At 56.0% G+C, this 22,450-nt stretch overlaps 1 protein-coding gene across 2 annotated transcripts in view; it reads right to left on the bottom strand.

The window, feature by feature from the left end:
* Nucleotides 1–20,761, bottom strand: part of ALX4 (ALX homeobox 4) — a 41,926-nt gene extending 21,165 nt beyond the window's left edge. Inside the window, exon 1 of one of the 2 annotated variants that reach the window (XM_053925563.1) lies at nucleotides 20,182–20,761. In XM_053925563.1, coding sequence (XP_053781538.1) covers nucleotides 20,182–20,635 — 454 coding nt within the window. In that variant the 5' untranslated portion in view covers nucleotides 20,636–20,761. The remainder of the gene's footprint in view (nucleotides 1–20,181) is intronic. The other variant, XM_053925564.1, reaches the window with a different exon arrangement.
* Nucleotides 20,762–22,450: the final 1,689 nt, after the last annotated feature.

Raw genomic sequence — 22,450 nt, 5'->3', positions numbered from 1 at the left:
GCAGATCTTGTGGAATGACCAGGCTTGAGGAAACCAGCCACAGGGCAGGTTGTAAGGACCAAAGGTGGCCCCGTGGCTTCTGTGGTCATGGACAGAACTCTTGGCTTTTCTGTTTCCTCTGCTCAATCAGTATTGTCCAAATCCCTGCTGGAGGTGGGTGGAAGGGTTATGGGAAGGGCACAGCAACCTCAGGAAGCAAGACTGAAGAGGAGTCCCTGAGTCTTGGGATTCTCTGCTCACCCCAGGGTGGATTCCCTGGCCCCCGCAGGAAGGTGGTAGGGCCACACTGCCAGTTGGCCAGAATCAAGGCTGCAGTTGCTCACACTGGCCACTAGGAGGCACTGCAGTCCCAATAAAGTTCCTCAGGGCAATGGTGGTGCCTCAGGGCCCCAGTCCTGGATGGAATTTCTGGAAGTTTGGTTGAAGACCCAGGCCCTACCTGGGAGGGTTTGCCAAACAAGGAGTTATTCAGTCCTACTATGTGTCTGTTGCTGTCCTAGCACTACAAGGGACAGAGAGCCTGCTGAGCCGGGTCCTTACCCTTCCCCACAGAGCCCTTTCCTCTAGTTCTAAGGGTTTTCACACTCTTGGCTCATTTTGATCTTCCCAAAATCTCCCCTGGCTGGTGTGGCTCAGTGGATTGAGCACCAGCCTGCGAACCAAAGGTTTGCCGGTTCAATTCCCAGTCAGGGCACGTGCCTGGGTTGCTGTCCAGGTCAGGTCCCCAGTAGGGGGTGTGCAAGAGGCAACCACACATTGATGTTTTTCTCCTCTTCCTCCCTTCCCCTCTCTCTAAAAATAAATAAAATCTTTTAAAAATAAAATTAAATAATAAAAAAATTCCACATGGTGCCTGAACACCCTCACTTCACAGGGGGGGAAAACTGAGGCTCAGAGAGGAGGGGCCCACCGAATGTCACCAGCACTGAGCGGCAGCCTCCCTGAGCTCCCTTTATTCCTCAGGGTGGCCTCCCTTGCGGAGAGCCTGGAGTGCTGACTCTCCAGCTACTTGCAAATGAGCCGAGCAAATGCCGCCCCCCCCCATTCTGGTGTTCTGCCTACTTGGCTTTCCATGTGGCTGGCAGGTTTGATGCCAACTCTTCTGTGGTTCTTCCCAAGGGAGGCTCAGCAGAGGCAGGGCTGCAGACAGTGCTCTCTGTCCTTCCCACACAGGGGGTGGGGGTCTTTCTTCCATCCAGGGGATGGTGAGGGCGCTTCCCAGAGCCAAGGAAGGGGAAGGCATCAGCACTGAGCTCTCCCTGACAACCAGGAATGGTGTTTCCTGCTTTACCCAGCCCTGGGCCATCTGTCACACCACCACTGTCACTGTCAATGACTCTTTACAGCCACCACGTAAGGCATCCCCAGTCCACAGCCCCAGACACTGAGGCAAGAGGGAGTAGACGGCTTGCCTAAGAACATACAACTGGTAAGAGAAAGAGCTGGGGCCTGAACCGCCAGCCGGGGGCACTTCCTCTGGACCTTCCTGGGGAGGATGCCCTGTGGGGCACTGGGACAGGGTCAGGGAAGGAGGGGAAAAGATTGGGGGTCCCATGAGAGCGGCTCCTTTCAGGAGCCTCTGCACCGGGCCGTCACCTCCACTTGAGGGCTGGCCCCGAGAGCGCCTCAGCGGACACCTGGAGCCTCACGTGGCCCGACAGCTTTGCTCAGGACTGGCTTCCAGGGTCCCCACCATCCCCCAGCTACACCCGTCTAATTCTCCCCTGTTCTCTCCCTGACACACTGGGTGTCTCGGTTTGCATTCATTTTCCGCTAAATACGGAAGCGCGTCTGCAGCTTTCTCTCCAACGGCTCAGAAAGAAATACTGTGTACATGTCATGTTTATATGCGGATTACCAATGCAGATACAACATATACATACAGAGAAGATGCAAGAAACACTGATGCCACAAGTGTGGTAAAATGTTAATATTGGGGAAACTGGCGTAAAGGGCATCTGGGAATTCTTTGTACTTGTAACTTTTCTTAAAGTCTGAAATTAAATTTTCTTTTTAAAGAAGTGGGGAAAACCCCACTTTACCCAGGAATCCCAGTTCGGAACATGTATTTGTAATCATTTGAACGGGACCTGGATTGGAGTTTAGTTAGCAACCTGCCCCTCACCATCCACTGCCTCCTGTGACTTTGTAACTAAAATCACAAGGTAGATGCCAGCTCTGGTGACAAACCTTACTCCCCCAGCACTCTGAACACCTCAACTTTCAGGAAACATTTGGTGACTCAGTTGGAACATGTTTCCTTTAACAGCTCCTCCATGGCCTGTAGGAGGCAGTATTTTGTTAGCTTAGGTCGAGCTGCCTTTGAACTTAGAGTAAATAAATGAGGTTTCCTTCCTTGTCTCAAAAAAAAAAAAAAAAAAAAGTGGTTAGAAAGAACGCCCACTGACCATTGCTGGAACATGGGCGGACCCAGGGTCCATCAGCGGGTGAACATATTGTGGTGTGTACAGTACAGTGGAGCATTATTCAGCCATGAAAAGAAGGAAGTTCTGACACAGGGACGGGCCCTGAGGATATCATGCTGAGTGAAACAAGCCAGTCACAAAGAGACGAATACTGTACGATTCCACTCGCATGAGGTGCTGAGAGCAGTCAAGTTCAGAGAGACAGGAAGTAGCGTGGTGGCTGCCAGGGGTTGTCGGGGGACGGGACTTTGTGGTTTAATGGGTGCAGAGTTTCAGAGTTGCAGAGACGGAGGGGGTGAGGGCTGCACGACATTACTGATATCTTTAATGCCACCGAACTGCACACAAAAATGGCTAAGGTGGTGATTTTGTTATGTGTATTTTACTGCAATAAAAAATGGGCTGGAAAGGAAAAGAAAGCCCACTAGCCAGGGTCCCTTAGGACCTTTGTCTGCCTTCAGCCCCTACGGCCTTCTCCGTCTGGGTCTAACTCCCCTCCAACCCCCAGCTCACGCCCCTGAATTCTTTTTCCTTGTCCTCTCCCTTGCGCCGTGTCTCACTTCTCATTTGTCTACTCCTGGGGTCACCCCCCTGTTCATTTGCCAGCACATCCCCAGAGCCTCCCCTTAGTCATGGCCCCATGGAGGGGACAGACAAGTGACAGTGTGGCCAAGTGCTCCGAGGCCCAGTAGGCAGGGCACAGCAGTCAGTGCTGCTGGAAAAGGTCAGGTGAGGCTTTGACAATGGCACAGCATTGAACTGAGTACAGAAAGCCAAAGAAGCCTTGGCGAGGCATGTGCTATTTTTGGTAAAACAGGATACTCCCAACGCCCCAAACTGAGCTGGTCATAAATTACCAAGGGAGAAGTCTTAGGGGCCTCCCACCAGGGCTGGCAACAACAATTGGAATGACGAGGACATCAATCCCTGTGTGTGAGTGGTGCCCACCCATCCCCTACTGCAGCTGATCCTCCCCAGATGCCCAGGAGGTCAGTGTTGTTACTCGCTTTACACAGGAGGAAACCTAGGTGAGAGAAGTTTAGAGGTGACGTAGCTAGGACGGTAAGAGCTGGGACCGAACCCAGGGACCCAGCTCCGAGCCCAGGCTGGTGCCTGCTGCCCCTCATGGCAGCGGCCAGGTGTTGCCTTTCTCACAGAGGCTGGCTCATGGAGGGAGCTCCGGCAGGCTTCCTCTTGTCACTGGGAGAGGTGGTTGAGCCGCAGCACCCATTTCCACCTCCCAGGACTAACCCAAGCTTTAGGGTCCCCTCGAGAAGCTCCATTTGTGACTAACACTCAGATATCACCTCCTGTTTTTCACGGGGGTGCTGGGCATCTTGGCCTCAGTCTAAGGGACACTAATTGCCCCTGTTAGCTGCTCTCCTCAAGGACACGGGAACCTCCCCAGCTTCCCCTTCCAGGCCAAGCACCTCCTGCTCTGCCTCATGTGGCTACAGGAGGTCCTGGCACCTGGCAGGGGAAGGAGAGCTGAACCAGGTGGGACACTGTCAGAGAGGCAAAGGGAGCCTCCCACCCTGGCCCTTCGCCCCAACAACAAGTCCCAGAGCTCAGGCGCTACTCTGGGCCACTCCGCACCTTGCAGGAAGGATATAGAACCCCCCTGCCCTGGGGCTCGCACTCTCCCAATTTCTGTTGGGACTGCATCTCCCAATTTCAAATCAGCCCTGTGACTGTCTGCCCATGGCCCTTCTCTGCCTCCCCCAAACCGTGTGGTCCTGGGCATGTCCCTAAACATCTCCCACCTGATTCTCTCAGCCTCCCTTTAACAGGGAGAAAAACCCACAGCCCCAGCCACCCCTAGGCGGCTCTAACAGCACTTTCAGACCCACAGCAGGCAAGATGGAGAAGCTTGAATCCTGCAGTGGGAGAAAGGAAATGACTGAGAAATCTGTGAAGTAGGACAGGCTTGGGCTTGACTCCTGATTCTGCCACCTATTTGCTTCATTCATGCATTCATTCAGCAACATTTCTGGAATCCCCGTTAAGTGCTGAGCCATGTTCCAAAGGGTGGGAATACGAAGGAAGCCCAAGAAAGCAGGGTCCTTCCTTCAAAGACCCATCTTCACAAGGGGGCAGTGATTACGGTGCAGGGTGGTGGGCACAGCAGGGGCATCCAGGCCAGCCTGGGTCAAGGGTATTTTCAGGGGCGCCTCCAGATTGCTGTACAGGAGGGGCTTTGGGGCAGCGATCCGGTTGGAGGGGCTGCTGAAGCTGTGTTTTGTCTGCACTTTAAAAAGGGTGAAGAAATGTCCATTTTATCCATCAAAGGTATGGGCGGAGACTATCGAGGAGGCTCCCAAGCCACACTGTGGCTCTGCCCCTATGGGTGTCCCTGGCAAAGTGACTTGGCCTCTGTGTGGCCCGATTTCCCCATCTGTCAAGTGAGCCTGGTAACATCCACACCCCAGAATGGTAGTGAGGCCTGAATGGGGCAGAGTGCAAGAATGCACAACCCTGCCTGACACACGGCGTGCTCTCTACCGATGGGAATCGGCCACGATAGTACGGCAGAGTTATTATCTGGGGGCCGGTTAGGCCGGAGCTCCTTAAGAGCTAAGCAAGATCACTCAGCCTGCGAACATCTCATCCCACTGGCCTTCCCTCCCCAGGTGCACTCTCTTCAGCTCAGGTGCCCCTCATCCGGCTTCAGCTGGCCTTGAGACAGTCACAAACCTCTGTCCAAAGTAGCCCTTCAATTCAGGGCCCACCTCACATCTACAGAACAAAGACTGTAAATGGGGTGAAATAGTTGACACCATCGTAAAAATCAGGCATTAACTTTATTTTGTTATATATAGTTTTTAAAACTTCTAGTTTATTTTAAAGAAAGCCCCTTGCATAAATATATTTTAACCTAACTGGCAAAACCATGAAATGAAAATTGTCATTTTCATCACTGCCTCGGGCACAGTGTGGCTCACAAACCAGGTCAGCTGTGAGCCACATAAAAATCCCGCTCCCACTTGTATTCCTGGCGACTTTCTTATGCAGGCACTCGAATGTTCACGTGCTAAGAACTTTCTCCGTGGGAGCACCCAGCGTCTGTACACATCGCACTACCCGTAATCTGTCCAGGGGTGGGGAGGGACAAGGGGGGCCATTCCAGGAAAGTAGCACTGCCACCGCTGTCATCCAGAAACTGACCTCAGCGACTCAGGGCCACGTTGGGGCCCTTTCTACCTAGTGAGCCCCAGGGGCTCCTCCGGGCCCCAGTCTAGCACCCCCTCCTGCTCCCAGTGGATGCCCTGCCATGCTCTTCTCGGAGCCCCACTACTGGCCCCTGATGATTAAATCAATTATCACAAGGCGTTGCAAGAGAGGACTTACGGCAGCCTCTGCCATGAAGCTGTCGCCTCACCACGGTCTGGGAAAGGGTCTCACCAGGCTGCCACCCATGTCTGACACCCCACGAACACCTGCTGAACTGCATGAATCTCGGTCGTGTCTCAGCTGGCAGAAGGACCGCGGCCACCGGAAAAGCATTTGCTTCTTTCTCTAAAATCAAGTGCTTTCTTTCTCTGCGTGTTCACTTTAACCTAGAGAACCATTTACAAACTGAAAAAGCAAGATTTTTCTCCCTTGGGCCAGAACAGGGAAAGGATGGCCGAATGAATCACAAGGCAGCCAGTTCAAGTTTTCCGAGGTTGGTAAGGATGGATAAGATTATCGGATCTTTGCTTTAAAAAAAAAATCCGCCTTGATAACTATCGAATACTTCTAAAATGTTAAATTTCTCGGGCACAATTATATCTAAGCGGTGAGAACTTCCGTCTAAATGACTGGGGTTTGGAGTGGGCGGGTTGGGAGTGTTTTGCCCGTCACATGTAATAAGTAGAAATAATATGAGCTATTCCAATATTTACTACCTTGCTGGTTAAAAAGGTTTTTCATGGACTTCAGCTCATCTGGACTGGAAAAAAATTCAACCCCGTCTCTGCCTTGGAGCACATGGTGTGTGCCTTCTGTGGAGAAAACTTAATCCACAGAGGATGTGTGAGAACGCACTTTGTGAAGCACAGAAGCGGCTCCTGCGGAATCTTCTCCGAGGGGGTGCGTCCGGCGGGGCTCACTAGGTGAGGCGAGGGCCGGGCGTGGGCCTGCCTGCCGGGGCCCAGATGCTGTTTCTCCGACTTGGGCCCCTGCTCCCTGGTCCAGACACTGATGCAGAGCCAAGTAGGAGGCCATCTCACACGCAGCTAGTGGTCAGGAGTTTAGGGAGTCTAGGGGCTGCTTGCACACTCAGGGCCCTGCCTGGGCTGGTTCTGAGGACGGCTCTGCAGGGAGGAGGGAGATGGGGCCTGGGCAGTCGGGATCCATGGTCATCGTGCCAGCGATGAGGGTTGTGGGGGACGGGACAGTGTGCTGTGTGCTGAGAGTCCCCCCAGCCATGCTCCATGCCACAGCTCACAGGGCTCTCTCGCGTGCTTGGGCATGTCCAGGGGCGCGCAGGCATGAGGGTGCCCAGGCAGCAGGCATTAGCCCCAAGGGTCGAGGGGTGGAGAGGAATAGGTCTTTTGGCTTCAGGAGGTCTGGGCTCAACTCACAGCAGGGACAGTGGCCCTCTGTGGGTCTTATCTTCTTCGTCTGCAAATTGTGGGGTGCTCATACCTCCTAAGAGGTTTGAGTGGAAGTTTCCAGTCCAGGCCTGGCCCCTGCGCGATACTGAACAGGTGGTCCCTAATCACAGATCTGTAAGCTGGGGCCCCGAAAGGGTGCAGAACCTCCCAGCCCCGTGTTCACGCAGAGATGGACACAACACAAGCCCCGCCCTTGGGGAACCTCCTGGTCTGGAGTTTGGGGCCAGAAGAACACAGAGAACCGACATTCAGAAGGAAAAGGGAAAAAGTTATGCCCCAGCTCACGATGCCTGGGTGTAAGGGGCAGCAGCCTGGGGAGACCTGGGCTGTAGGTTCTAAGGGGCCTGGGGGGTGCCCCTCCCCCATCCTGAACTCTCCTGCCCTCAGGCTAGGCAGCCCACCAGCCTGGTTCTTTTCACCACTTGTCCACATTTGAAAAGATTTTGTTAACCACACAGTGTAGATTAAGTAATAATTTTCCAATTTTATGCACTGAAGTTGATGCTGTCTGTCTGTTAGCGTCTGCCCAGCCTGACAAAGGGTTCCAGCAAAATCCCATCAACAGTAACAGCTAATGCGTACTGGCTCTTCCACTCTCTTTGAGGATCTGCTCGCTCTAAGCTCCTCACCTAGGTGGCCTTATTCAATCCTCGCAATGTTTCTGAAAGGTAGACGTCCTTATCCCCAGTTTACAGATAAGGAAACGAAGGGGAATAGTTCAACCGATGTGCCCCGGTGCGCGCAGCTGCGCATACAGGCTGAGATCTGTTGCCAGGTCCTGCCTACACCAGCGCCCCCGAACCAAAGGCACGTGAACTTCTAGGCAGCCTTCAGGCCCAGCTGCGGAAGGAACCAAGTTTCTGCAAGATGCTAAGAATAGTAGAAACGGCGCCTGCAGCTTGCCTTCGGGTGGCCAGGCTGCAGTAGGTCTCCGCTGAACTGCCAGCGCCCTTTATCCACGGTTCCCCTTTCCACACCCTCAGTCACCCGCAGTCAACGGCCACCCAAAAATATGTAACGGAAAATTCCAGAGATAAGTCACGTTTTAGATTGTGCACGTTCTGAGCGGTGTATGAGATCTTGCGTCACAACCCTTATTTTCTTTAATAATGGCCCCAAAGCCATTCACATCACTTTTATTACAGTACAGTGTTATTATTATTCTATTTTGCGATTATTGTTAATCTCTTCCTGGGCCTAACTTATCAGTTAAACTCTATCAGAGGTATGTTCTGTATAGGACAAAACACGGTGTGTATCCGGTTGGCTACCATCTGCAGTTTCAAGCATCCACTGTGGGGGCCTGGTATGTGCCCTCCTGGGACATGGGGGGGGGGAGCACTGTGTTCAAGGGCTAACTCCACAAAGCCAATGCGAGGTGGACAGGGGCCTTCCCTCCTGGAACTCGTCCGGCTCCCCAGCGAGGGGAATCTGGGATCGTCTATCTGAGGGAGTGCTCTAGATTTGGGCCTGACAGGTGTGCGCACCCTGAGAGCACACGAGAATGTCCCCCAGCACCGTGTTCTCACAGGAGGGCCAGCTGAGGTGCATGGAGGCCCCTGAACAGCGAGGGGCCTGGCCAGCAGCCTGCAGTTCTGTCTCCCACCCCTTCTCTCCAGCTCTGGCTTCTGGGAAACCAGTGTTCCCTGAGCTGAATCTCTTTGACTGGCCTGAGCCTCTCAGGCACTGGCCTGGAGGTGCGGGAATGGACGGGACGACTTAAAGTTTCCCCACATTCCGGGATTCTGGAGTTTACCTAACTAAGAAGGCATGCAAGGGACAGACCAATGGAACAGAATAGAAAGCCTAGAAATAAACTCTCAAATATCACGGCCAATTGATTCTTGGCAAAGGTGCCAAAACCATTCAGTGGAGAAAGGGCAGTCTTTTCAACAAATGGTTCTGGGGAAACCAAATATCCACATGCAAAAGAATGAAGCTGGGCTCTTATCTTGCACTATGTACCCCAAATTAACTCAAAATGGATCAAAGACCTGAACTTTAGAGGTAAAACTGTAAAGCTCTTAGAAGAAAATGGGAAATCCTTCAGGACTCCACTTTCCCAGTGGAGTCAGTGATGAATTCTTAGATATAACACTAGAAGCACAGGAATCAAAAGGAAAATGAATAAATTGGATTTCATCAAATTTAAAAACATTTGTGCATCAAAAGGACACTATCTAGAGAGTTAAAAAATAACCCCCAAAATGAGAGGAAATATTTGCAAATCATATATACCTGATATGGGATTCATATCCAGAAATACATAAAGGACCCTACAACTCAGCAACAACCACAGCAAAACAGCCCAGTCCAAACACAGGTGAAGAACTTGAACGACTTTTCTCCAAAGAAGATCCCCAAATGGCCAGACACGAAAAGACGAATGTGATCGGCACAATTCCACTTCTACGAGACACGGAGAGCAGGAAAATTCAGAGAGACAGAAAGTAGAATAGGGGTTTCCAGGGGCTCAGGGGAGACGGAGATGGGGGTTATTGTTTAATGGGTTTGTTTGGATGATGAAAAAGTTCTGGAAATATCAATAGCAGTGACTGTTGCACAATGTTAGAATTATAATTAACACCACTGAACCATACACTTAAAATAGTTAAAACAGTTACTTTTATGTTATGTATATTTTAACCACAATGAAAAAATTTTCCTAATGAAAGATTTTGAGTTTGTTTTAAAAGGCCATGCTGAGTAGCACACAGAACTCAGCTTGGGGTTTTGGCCTCTCACCGAACCGCCCAAGGCCTCTGGCGGCTTCCCCAAGGTCTGAACCCCTGGGCAGGAAGTGAACGGCCCCACCTGGCCTGCACCCATCACGCCCCTGCACACCACACATTTACCGTTTCCCAAACACTCCACGTATTTTCCTGACCCGAAGCCCGATAATGCTGTTTCCTGAGTCTGGAATGCCGTTTCCAGCTGGTGAGCTCCTACTCAACCTTCATGGTCCACCTCAAATGCTCACACCCGGGAAGCCCCAGTCCACTTCCCCTTTCCCAGGGGAATCCCACTGTGGCACGTTCGGCTCGTTCACCGCCAAACGCTCCATGCCTGTCAGACACAGGGGCACAGCCCTGCGGGGTTTGCTGGACAGGACGGGAGGAGAAGCCTTTGGCAAAGCACTTCTCACAGCTTTGTTTATGCCCAGCTCACTCTCTGAAGAGGGAGAACGGAGTCCTTTTCTCTGTCCACACCACCCCCCGCAGTGCCTGGCTCACGGTAACCATGGCCACCCCCTCTCCCCACAGCCCCCTCTCCCCCAGTGCTGCCTGCATCTCAGGCTCAGGTCTGAATGCCTCCCGTGCGTCTCCTTGTCCAGGCTGTTGACTGAGGACGGCATCCTGGCCAGACAGAGCGCTGCATCCCTGTTGTGGGGTAGTGTGGGGTCTCAGAATCCCAAGGGTGGGGCTGAGTGGATAGGGGTACCCAGGGAGGAACTTCAGCAGCTCTCAGGTGGCCCAACAGGGGCAAGCGAGGGTGTGGCTGCAGGCGGACCTAGAACTCACTGCAGGGAATGGGGGAGGCCTGAGGAGAGAGGCCAGGGAGGGAGGAGATGGCCCATTTGACAGGAGCCAGCCCTGGGGGTGCAGCAGCTGGACCTTGGCCTGCAGTCTCTGAGGTGACAGCAAAGGGGGAACAGTGGGGACAAGGGGTGCTCCTCCCACTGCCAGAGTCTGAGAGGACCTCCCTGCTCCCATAACCCCACCAGGATACTCGCAGGAAATAAATGACTTTCCACTGGAGCACAAGAGAACTGGAAGTCAGTTTCTCACCCTAGGCCTGGATTCACAGGAAGGAGAAAGGAAGAGAGGAAAGAAAGATTCTTAGAATTCCTAGCATATTCACACCCCACACCACTCGATCAGTCATTCATCAACATTTACTGAGCACCTACTGTGCACACCAAGCCCGGCTCCAGGCTCTGGGAAGCCAGTTTGAAATGAAACAGGCAAAAGCCTCCTTTGGTCAGTCATTCTCCCTAGGAGGAAGGTATCTTCCCACTGATTTGTCCCTCACAAGTTCCTAGCTTCACCCTGCCCTGACCAGAGGTCCTGGCATGTTCCCTCATGGCAGTTAAGAGGCACCTCTGCCATGCCTGGCGTCCTGGTTCTCACCGCAGTCCAGCAGGACCTGTGGACAGGTGAAGAGTGGTGCCCAGGCTAGAGAGTCAGGTCTAAAACTCTGACCTACAAAGGCACCAAGCCCGCCCTTGACCCCCCGCCTACTACATCCCCAGATGTGAAGATGTGAACATGGTGTCAGGATGGGTGTCCCACCTGGTGTCGGAAGAGACGCCGGACGTCTGCGGGTCCAGATGTCCTGTTTCACAGAAGAGGGGACTGAAATGCCTGATTGCACTTCCTCATTGCTCACCGAACTTTGCCTGTCTCTGTGCCAGGCCTTGTGGGGGATTCTGAGAAGCGCTGGACACAGCCCCTGCCTGCAGGTCCAGCATGGGAGACAGGCTAGTAACTTGGCGATTCCAGAGCGTTGGGTGATGCTGGAAGGGGGAAGCTTGGCTCACCCACAGGCGTGCAATTGCAGAAAGCGCTGCCCACCAGGCTTGTAGCACCTTAGAAGTCTCCCAGCCCAGGTGGGCATAACTGTACCCGGTAAGGGGAGGTCTCGGAGAAGTTGAGGGAAGTTGGGGGTTGCCACAGACCCACTGGATCTTCTTGGGAGGCAGATGGTTGGTCCATCCTGCCAAAGGGGAAGAGTCTGGTGTGACCTACCTGGCACCATGCCTCAGTTTCCCCAACTGTAGGACAAGGACGATAATGAAGTGAGGCCGATGAGAGGCAGAAGGGGGTGACGAGCTGGCAGGGCGACACCTTTGTGTGGATGACGCCGTGGGATAGCCTGCGTTACGAGCACTCCTGCCGGGGCACGGGCAGTGCGCGTGTGCGTCTCGTGTGTGATGTCACTGGGTCCCAATCGCAGACCCACGCACAAGACAGGTCCTGTGTCATCCCCATTCCATGGATGAAAACAGACTCCTGGAGAAGGAGCAACTTGCCCTAGGTGGGACCGCCAAGAAGGGAGAAGGCAAGTTCTGGATGGCCAAGGGCTCTGAGAACCTAAAAGGCATGTTTTTAAAGGATGATCCTAATTAGCCTCGAGGTCACCCTAGTCCCGTCTAAGAGGATGTGGGGTTGAAAGGCTGGGTGTCATGCATGTAGCCCCCAAAGAGTTCGTCCCATCTTCACATCTGGGGATGTAGTAGGCGGGGGGTCAAGGGCGGGCTTGGTGCCTTTGTAGGTGGCGTGTGCAGGTGGGCGGACCCAGGGCTCCTGGACACCACTGAGGCCTCCAGGCCTGGCACAGGGCCGGCCAAGAAAGGAAGAAGCCAGTCATGTGGCCTCAGGTGACCCCTCAGGCGCGGACCCTGTGGTTTCCACTAGTGAGGAGAGAAAGCCTGGCTCCGGGAGCCTGGCACAGAGCAGGGGGCCCAGCCCTGCCTGGTCATGTCCAGGGTGAGGGGCTGCAATACCATGGGAAGTCCACGGGGGGTCTCCTGTTGCCATTGCAATCCCCGGCAATTTATGGGGAATTTCCTTATTTCTGAAGGGGGGAGACTGTGAGCCTCTACCCTGGTTGATGCGCAGGAGGGGTTACAATGGAGGCAGGTGGGTAGCCTGGGCAGATTTTCCCAAGTCATTCCTCCTCCTTCCCCCTTAGCAGTGGAAAGAGGAAAACCCAGCAGTGGTCCCCTCCTTCCCACTAATCTGTCTTCAGGGCCCCATTTCTCTTCGGGCCTCAGTGTGCTCATCTGCTAAATGGGATCTGCAACATGCGTAAGGATGGTGCAGACGATGGTTTCTGTCCGCGGTGGGCCACACAGGACAGAGGGTATGCTCAAGAGCTGAAGGTTGAGGGGAGGGCTCGCTGCACTTTGGGTGGGCTGGTGGACACTGTGAAGGCCCCAGGAAGATCCTGGGGCCTGGGGGCCACACCCACAGGCCACGGAGGGACTTTTCCTGCCACTCAGTGAGTCAGCCTCCTGGAGGAGCCCCAGCCAGTGGCAGGAAAAGCCACAGGCAGCGACGCACAAATGCTTAGTCACTATTTCCCTGGCATTGTACGCAGGTGCTCGCCCTGGTGCGCATGTGGCTCACGTACCTGGGGGTCACAGACGCAAGTGCTGGGGGTCGCATCCCTCTGTCACACAGGTGTGCACACAGATTAGTACACACGGCCCCCTGAAGCACTCTGGGACAGCAGAACACAGACCCAGTGAGTACAAACGCCCGCCCGTGTTCACGCTGTGCACAAGCTCACACGGACCCCAGGCCTGCACTCATGACAAAGGTACCGGGATATGCTCACGGTGGCCCTAACCACACGAGCCACTCAGAATGCAACACCAATTCCTCATTCGCCTTCCCAGCCAGTAAACATTTATTATGCTCAGACGTAGACTCCTGGACATACGCTGTAGGAGAGCAGGCAGGTGCCCGGTCTGTTCTCCTAGGACGCGGTCTGGCACTTAGGTGGTGCTCAGTCAATGCAGAGAAAGGGAAGACAGGTGGAGGCAAAGATGGACAGGGGTGGCCGGGAGGGGCCAGGAGCTCCAGAGCCTCGGCCTGGTCACAGGTGTGCCCGGTCACCTGTGAGAATGAAGATACCTGTGGCTCGCCCCTCTCCACATTTAAGCCCTGCCCTGGAGTCTAGAAGCTGCATTCAACCAAGGCCTTCCAAAGCTGCCAGCCCATTTTGTCTTGGAGCTGCTGCCCAGTTCCTCCCTGTGCCTTCCGAGCACACCCCCCGGGGGCCCTCAGGACCCATTTCCGCTCCCAGGGAAGCCGTGTCTGTCCACTCTATCCGATCTCTCCCGGACAAAAATGTACGTAAGGGCAGGGAGGGCAGGGAAATGCGGTGAAGGCATGTCCAAACTGGTACCGACAAAAACAATCCCTGGAGGGTCTTTGGAAATTGTCCAAACCCCTACATTTCACAGTTCAGATCCAGGAGGGGAAAGGGACGGGGTTTTTCCCAAGGCCACATGTAGTGTAGAAAAGGCGCCGGTGGAGACCTGCCTGCCTGCCGTCTACACCAGGACTGTGCGCCCTGCCCCGCACTTGTGCCACTCTGGACCTTAGCGTGGCGGACCAGACCTTCCAGTTTCTCAATCTTCCCCATCACCGCCCGCGAGCGCGTGGAGAACCAGCTGCTTTGTCCTGATCCGGGTCACCAGCAGGCCACAGCGAGGGGCTTGGGGCTGATGCCTATGATCGGCGGCCCCCGGTTTGGAAGGAGTAGTCGGAGTAGCTGCTCCACAGCGGGCAACAGCGCCCAGCACCCCAACCTTGGGGTCCCAAATATAAGCGGTGCAGCAGCGGAAAAGACAGGTACTCAAAGGGTTGTGATGCCTCTTTCAGCCCACCCCCACCCCGTGCCAGCATCTCCCAGTAACTCTCCTCTCCTAAAAGGCATTCCAGTTGCCTTGAAGCGCCACGGTGACCGCCCCTTCCACCAGTTGCCTCTGGAGCCAGAATTCAACCTGCCTGCTGCCTGGAGTCGCCACCCACTCCCCAATCTTTCACTCCTCTGAGCCTCCCCTTTCCTGTCTTTTCTCTCTGCGGAGCTTCAACGTCCTTTCCACCTCTCCCTCTCCTCCCTGGTGCCGGCAGTCTGGGGCGGGATGTGGTAGAGAAGTAGGTCTTTGCTAAGGAGACTGGGTAACCTGGGGATAGGGGATGGGTGGGTAGGGCTGGTGTCTGGTGTGCTTGGTGGCTGGGGACACCACCCTGGATACACCAGAGGTTTCTGTTGCCCCACTGAGTCAGCCTTTCTGGTGAGACCAGCTCCCAGGCAGCACCACCCCTGCTACCAGACCACCCCGCACCTCTGTGCTGGGTGAGGAAGGAGCATCTGGCAGGGAGGTGGGGGTGACTATCCCTCATTGGCACACCTGTAGGCCAGAGAAGACGGTGCAGGGCTGTACCACTGGAGGGGAGTTCCCCCGGGGGCATCAATAATTCTGATCTCCAAGGGACCAGCCTGTGGCTAGGAAGGCTTGCTGGTGGGAGAGAGGTGCCTCTTCTTTCCAAAAAAAAGGACCTTGTGTGCAAGAAGGGCCCCTTCCACTGTCCAGGGCAAACCAGCCAATGGAGTGTGGCACCCACAGCCCCCCAAACAAGACGGACCAGTGGCTTTTGATCTGAACACATTTGCTGGGTGATGTCACCGCATAGCCAGGGGGCCTCACTGCCTTAGTTTCCTAATCCGACGGCTCCCTTGTCAATTCAGCGATTCCTGGGGAACCCCGATACTGCCGGAGCGTGCGGCCAGGTGGCGCCTGGAAGGCAGGTCCAAACAATTGACTGGGCTCTCACAGTCCCAAAACAGAGCCTGGAACAAGGCTCTTGGGGGGTCGTGGGAGCTTTGGACACTGAAGCTACCAGAGCACAGAATTCTCCCTGCCCCTCCCCACCAAGCATTCTCTCAGATCGTGCCCCCACTCCCAAACTTCCCTTTTCTTGCAGGGAAATGCGCATCGCTCAAGCGCGGCCCCCAGGTTCCCCATCTTATACCCGCAGGGCCTTGGGGGCTCCCGGCAGTTTACCCCTTCTTTCCCTGCTGGCTGCTTCGGGCACCCTGGTCCAGGGGTCCGCAGAGAAGCCTGAGCCCCAGACTAACATGCGGGGTTCCAATTTCCCCACACCCCTAAAGCTTCAAAGACCGCTGTGTTTCTATTTCGTATTTCAATTTGCCCCTCAAACAAAGCCGTGCACGGAGCTGCAGGAAGAGAGAAACGGGCTAAGGCCAAAATAAAGGTGCGTCCCCCGAAAAGCGCACCCAGCCTGTCTCTAAAACGAAAGTCCTCAGGGACTTTGGCTACATTGTACGTGTGCTATTTTAACTCGTTTCCCCCCGACGGTTCTCTTGTGCAGAGCCGCAGCTGGGGCCTTCGGCGACTCCGGGACAGTCCCGGCGGCCGCGGAGAGGTTCCTGCCGCAGCCGGGGGCGACCTCGCTTTCCGAGTCGGAACCGGCAAATGCCCAGACGTACTAGGTCACCCTGCCCAAGAAAACACCACCGTCTGGCACAAGACAGGATCCCCAGCTCACTGAGGTCTCTTCTGCAATTTTCTTAGAACAACTTACAAAAAAAAAAAAAATCCCCCCCAAGTGTTCGCGCACATACACAACACAGAACGGGTATTTTGATCCAGATGGAAGTTACTCCGAAGAACGCTCCAAACGCCCCGCTCAGCTGCGTGGGCTTCACTGTATGTAAATCATTCACAAGAAAGAAAACTTTGTTCAAATCGATTGATTTAAATAATACTAGCCCTTTAATCCAGGCCTTGTTTTTGTTATATTTAAGAATGCGTCTGTTTAGGCTGAATTGCTGGCGGCTATAGAAATTAACAAAGTAAAAAATTAAAAGCATCTTCCTTCTAGATCCCTCTTCTCCAAAATTGACGGGGTTCTTCGATGGCACAGCTCCCAGGCTCCAGTTTTCCCTCCAACACCCCACAATTACCCAGGGCTCTTAATACTTCTGCCTACACCTAGGTTTCTCAATGATTTTTTTTTTGGGGGGGGGGTCCAGTTCAAAAGCCCACGCTGGTTCTTTGAGTAAATTTGAATACGACCAGACTAGGACAGAGTTCACACGTTTTGTGGTGTGTGAGTGTGTTGGTGAGTGGAAATAAATATTGCTAGCATTCAAACACTGCGTCTAAAATCAGGACCAGCCCCTCAGTGGCGCCCCAGGGGTCTCCCCAGACCTCTGGGCTGAGAGCGCTGCCTTCGCCAGAGTGTAAGGGAAGGTGGCAATCCGCTAGCAACGAAAACCTGCATGCACCGAATCGAAAGCGAAAGAGAGAGGAAGCGGGGCTGCTCCCCGAAGCATCTGGGGGCGCACGAGGCTTGGTGTGCACGGGGTGGCTCTGGAGTCCGCCGAGCGTGCGGGGGAAAGTTGCCTGAGCCCCCACCCCGGAGGCGAGGAGGCTCTTCTTGCCGCCGAGAAATGTCGGATCTCAAACCTGGCGTGTATCCTTGGGGCCCGTGCGGTCCAAAATGGGCCAAGGATGGGCAGGGACTTCAGGAGGCCAAATAGCGGACCCAGAGCCTGGCGAGGTCGGGATCGAAGCAGGCGAGACTCGGGTGGGGCTCCTTCGTAAAAGCGGGAAGGTGTTCGCGCTGGAGGCGACTGCGAGTCATCTTGCTCGTCTTGCTTGTCGCCTTGTTTAGTACTGTTGTTCGGGAAACGGGGGCCCCGTTAAGAGCAGAGATGGCAGAAGCCGGGGAGGATTTCTCACCTCCGCTTTTGGCAATTCGGAGAAATCCGGCTGGGGGAGACAGAGGCGGCTTCCACGCTGCCCGCTCCCGCGTCGTGGCCCCGGCGCACCCCCACGCCCACGCCCGCACCTCGCTGGCAGAGGGCCCCTTGAAAGCGGGGAGTGGCTTCTGGGGCTGAGGTCCCGGAGAAAACTTGGAGCCTCCCCTCCTGCTCCGCGTAGTTACAATCGAGGAACTGGCTTCTGCCGGGACCAACCGAGCTGGGAAGGAGGTTGCAAAGTCCAAGCTACCTGGGGTAGGACCCAGGTCTGCTAAGGCCAGGCTCGGCCCAGCCAGCGCTCTAGCTGCCCTCACTTTCCCCCAAGCTCCTGGGAATATCTCAACGCCGTCTCCTTGAACCTCTCCCCCCTCTTGAATACACACTCCGACAAGTGTGAGAACAACCAGCTGTCAACACCTGCCTCAGTTTCCCTCCTTGCTGGCTGTCTAGAGGCCCTCCTCCCAGCTGCCTCTGTAAAGGGCAGAGCCTCACCTCTTGGTGCCTCCGGGGCCTCCTGTTGTACCTAACATGCTAACCTCTTTTGTACTAGGACCAGAAATCTCCTCCAAGGCGGGGAAACAGCTGCTGAGAGAAGGAGAAGAGTAAACAGAGCTGTTTGTTGTTTGTGGCTTTGCCCTGAGCAGTGCCTTCATCTCGGGTGGCCAGGGAGTGGGGTCCTGTCAGTGATTCCAGGCTGCCTTTTGTCCCAGCCTGCAGCGTATAGCCTTGCCCACAGCAGGGGCAGGCGCCTGTCCTGACCTCAGAACTGGGTGCCCAGAGGTTCCCAGCAGCATGGAGGCCACCAATGATGGAAATGTGGAAGAGGGTAGGCCAGACTCTTGTTCTCTCCGTGGGGGGACACTTACCACCCAATGAGGCCTTACTATTACCTCCCCATGATGCAGATGAGCACTAGGGTGTAGAGGAGTTAGATGCTTGCTCTCAGGTCACGCCTTGGGGAGCCCCAATAGCGAAGGCAAGCAATAGAAAGGCCACAGTGGCATGTGATGGCCCGGGAGAGCTCAGAGAGGGGGCACAGCAGGGGCCAGCTCTTTTCCTCTGGGTCTCAAGGCAACTTGCAAACAAGAAGGTGGAAGCAGCCTGGGATCTCTCCTTGCCTAATGTCTCATTCTCCTCAGAAGTCTCACTGGTGAATTCCTTTAAAACACGAAAATCCAATGCAGTGGAAGAGAAAGCAGCGACTCCCCTGGTCTTGCAAAGGCACCTCCATGGGTCCCCCCAGAGTGAGACTTGCTCTCACCTAGCAGTCCCAACTGCCGTGGGTGCGGAGGCCCTGGGTGAGCCCGGGAGGCAGGCCGGTGCATGTGGACAGGGCTGAGGGTCCCGACGGCCTGCCTGTGGATGGGGCAGAAGTGTCTGTGATCGGGTGCCTGATCTCATTCCAGCAGGAAGGTGGAGGAAGTGGGCAAAGGCCACCAAATCTTCCTAAATCCGCTCTCAGCTCTGCCCCGTGGGCCTGGGAGTGTGTGACTATGTGCGGGGCCCCTTGAATGAGTGTACTTGATGTGTGACCACGCTGGCTCCTGAGGAAGAGGCTCTGTGTGTGTAGAATGCACGTGTAGACAGGCGCGCGATTGTGACTGTTCCTGTGTGTCAACAACCACCTAACGAACTAATTCTGAGCTGAGGGAGGGAGAGGCAGTGTGAGTGTGAGAACGTGCTTGTCCTGGGCTGTTTTCCTAAGGTTATTCCAGTTGCCAAGGCCTCTACTACGTCCCACTTCTGTCCCCGGGCCTGGTATCTCTCCAAATGGCCTGGATCAACGCAGCCAAAGCCACTGCCCTGTGAGCACCAGCTCATCTCCTGGGGCTGCCTGAGGCCTCAGGGGAAGGTCGTGTACCTAGGGCTCCTGGTCCAGGGAAGATTTTCTCCCCCCTTCTCCGTTTCCCTGCGACCGGCTGGGAGCTCACCCATCCCAATTCTGGGAGTGAGGGCCTAGGCTCCTGAGCTGCTCTGGCCTCGGCAGCCCCTGTGAGGCTCGCTCCTCCGCTACGGTCGCTGAGCTCTGGGGGCCCCAGCCTGCGTTCAAGGGGGCCTGGAGGTCATTTAGGCCTCGGCTCTCTGTGAACCCAAATCAGGACGAAGAAACTTCCCTCTTCGCCCAGCACTGAGTCCCCTCAAGATCTTCGGCTTCCTGCCTCCCTGCGGGGTCGGCCGAAAACCATTGTTCCCAGGCCAGCCAGCCTCCCCCGGCTCTCCGGAGAGGAACGCTCACGAACTCTGGCCGGCCCGCCTCCCCGCGGCGAGCCGCACTCCGGAGCCACCGGGCTCTGGTCTTCCGAGGTTCCCGGCGTCTCGGGACCACATCCGCGTGACGCCCTCGATCCACGGCATCCCGGGCGCCCTCGGACGACTGCGCTCCCGGCCGGGCTCCGTACCTGCGACGCTCCCACCTGTGGTGTCGCGGGAGGAGCCTCGGCGCTGGCGGGGAGCAAGGCCTTGGCACCCGGGAGCCCGGCGCCCGAGCGCTGCGCCGCAACTGTCTCCCGCCGCACGCCCGGCGCGGGCGCGAGAATTCCGCTTCGAAGCCGGCCCCGCGGGCAGCTCAAGCGAGGTCGAGGAAAGGGTAAAGAAGGGGTGGAACAAACTCCGAGTTTAGGAGCTCAAATGCTCCTTGGCCGTGGCGAGGGTGCGTGTGAAAGGGCAAGAAGAATCTCTCCGTACCCTCGGAGCGGTCGATCCCCATTTCCCGACCGGGAGTTGCCCACTGCTCGGCCCGCACGCACTTCCTCAGCCCAACTCCTGCATCCCGAAAGCCTAATGCGTTTCGAGGGCGTCGAAGCCACGGGCCCTGGGGTCCCCAGCCCCGCGGGACCCGCACGTGCACTCACCGTAGCAGGGGACCTGCAAAGCCGCGTTGTGGCCGCCGCTGCCTTCCTGGAGTTTGAGGTTGCCGTCCGGGGGCGTCTTGCAGGCGGCTCGCTGCATGTAGAGATGCGGCTGCTGCGCCGGCGGCTGGGGCTGCGGCTGGGCGGGCGGCTGCGGCGGCTGCGGGGCGGGTGGCTGGGGCTGGAACTTGTTAAAGGAGCCCCGCGCCCCGGCGCTACTCTCCAGGGGTGCCGCCAGGTCCTGTTGCCCCGCGCTGTAGCGAGCCCGGCTCTTGGCGTCCCCGAATCCCTGCCCTTTGGCGGCGGCGGCGGACAGGAAAGTAGTGCTGAACTTATCGCCGCCGGGATACGCCCTGAAAGGTGACGAGCCCTCCCGACTCTGCGACACCGGGTTGTAGTAGGCGTCCATGGCAGCGGCCGGCGACTCGCTGTAAGAGACGCAAGTCTCAGCATTCATGCCTGGCTCGCGCGGGCGACGGGCGGGGGCGCCAGCTGGAGAGCGAGGACGCCACCGCGCGCCCTGGCCGGGAGTTTGGAGACGCGAGGAGGCGGTGGCTGTGCGCTCCGCTCCGCGCCGGCCTGCTCGCTCCTCTCCCTCCTCCTCCCTCCACGGCGCTCGCTCTCTCTCTCGCTCTCTCTCTCTCTCTCTCTCTCTCGTTCTCTCCCCCTCGCTCCCTCCCTCTCTCACTTTTTCTTTCCTCTCCCTCCTCCCTCACCACAGCTGGCCCAGGGAAAGAATGGAGGGCTGTAAAAAGATTCAGATGTTTCGGAAAGTTGACCAGATCTCCCAAGCCCTCTTAAGATTTTGAAGGGGTCGGTGAATGGAGAGAGTGATCCGCCCTCCCCCACCCCGCCCAGAATCTCTCCTTCCTTCCCCTTACTCTCCCTCCACTGCCCCTGCCCTTTCTTTCCTGTCTCGTGGTGGAATCCTGGGGATTCTTCCCCGAGGCGCCCGAAGGGTTTTCCGATTCTAGGCGGAGCCGGGAAGGTGTCAGGGCCTTTAGGGTTCCCAAGGCTAGGCTGAAAATTATCTGGTCCCAGCTCTGGCCTAGGGGAGGGGCACGCAAAACTTTAGTAATAGATTTTTTTTTTTTTTAACCTAACAGGGTTTGACATTCGGAGTCAGATGGGCTGCTAGCCTCCGGGTGCGGGACAGTCTTTTGCACACTTCCACGCGAATTTGGCGGCGCAGCTGCGGGCCTCCGCACTGTTGCCTTTTCCTCCGTGTTTCCAAACCCTCTTCCCCATTCTCGGTTCCTCCGTGAAACTAACACACACGCCGCAGCCGGCCTGTGCACGGCCACTTCCACGTGGGTTAACTGTCTCCCTTCCCTGCGAGGGTTCTGGGCAAGGGTGCGGAGGGGCCTGTGCGCTCTCAGCCACGGGAGAAATCCTCGGCTGAGCCTGGCTTCAGACGCTTAAGAGCGCTGCCTCCTCCCCTTTTCTGCCCTCCTGGCCCCGGACAGAGCCGCGCACACCTCAGTCTGCGCCCGGCCCAGGGGATTTTCTGGCTGGCTGGGTTGAGAATGTGGAGTTTGGAGACCGGCTGGCAGCGCCCCGTCGCCGCGCTGTCACCTGCTCGCCGCTGGAGGTGGGGGTGAGGCAGTGTGTGATCTCTGATGTGATGGACTGTGGTTCCCCTTACCGAGGCGCACCTCCCTGGGACCTGCAGCAGCGGGGGAAGGAACTTTCTCCAGCGCTGCGCCCCTTGCACACAGCCAATCATCAACTGTGCCTCACCACAGCCGTGAGTGGTGGGGATCGGGGTTCCCAATTTTCCCATGAGCAAACCGAAACTCAGGTCACACAGACCCGAAGGAGCAGCGCTGTTTTGGGAACCCATACTGAATCTAGTCCCTTTACCGACCTGGGAGGACATTTCCACCGTGGAAACCACAAAACAAAACAAAAAACAGAGAAAACGGGTGTCTGGCTGTGGAATGACTGGGTCTGAAGGAGACCCTTAGAGAAGCCCTTGATAAACTGCAGGGAAAAGCCGTGTGTGGAGGACAGGCCCACCTCAAGGGAGGGTGGGAGTGGGGTGAGAGGTGAAGGGGCAAAGTAAAATGAGGGCCTGAGCACCCCGAACCCAGGAAAGCAGGTCAGAAGTCAATCTGCACATAAGGTCTCTCAAAGAAAAAGATATCTGGGGTCGCAAGTCTACCCCCCACCTCACACCGACTACTCCTCACCCCAACACGATTCCCGACTCCCTAGGTGTCTGGCATCTTTGCTTCTTGCTCTGCCCCCGACTGCGACTTCAAGGTGAGAT

Source organism: Desmodus rotundus, chromosome 5 (genome assembly GCF_022682495.2).
Source record: "Desmodus rotundus isolate HL8 chromosome 5, HLdesRot8A.1, whole genome shotgun sequence".
NCBI classification, from domain to species: domain Eukaryota; kingdom Metazoa; phylum Chordata; class Mammalia; order Chiroptera; family Phyllostomidae; genus Desmodus; species Desmodus rotundus.
This window is presented reverse-complemented; position numbering and strand designations above follow the sequence as displayed.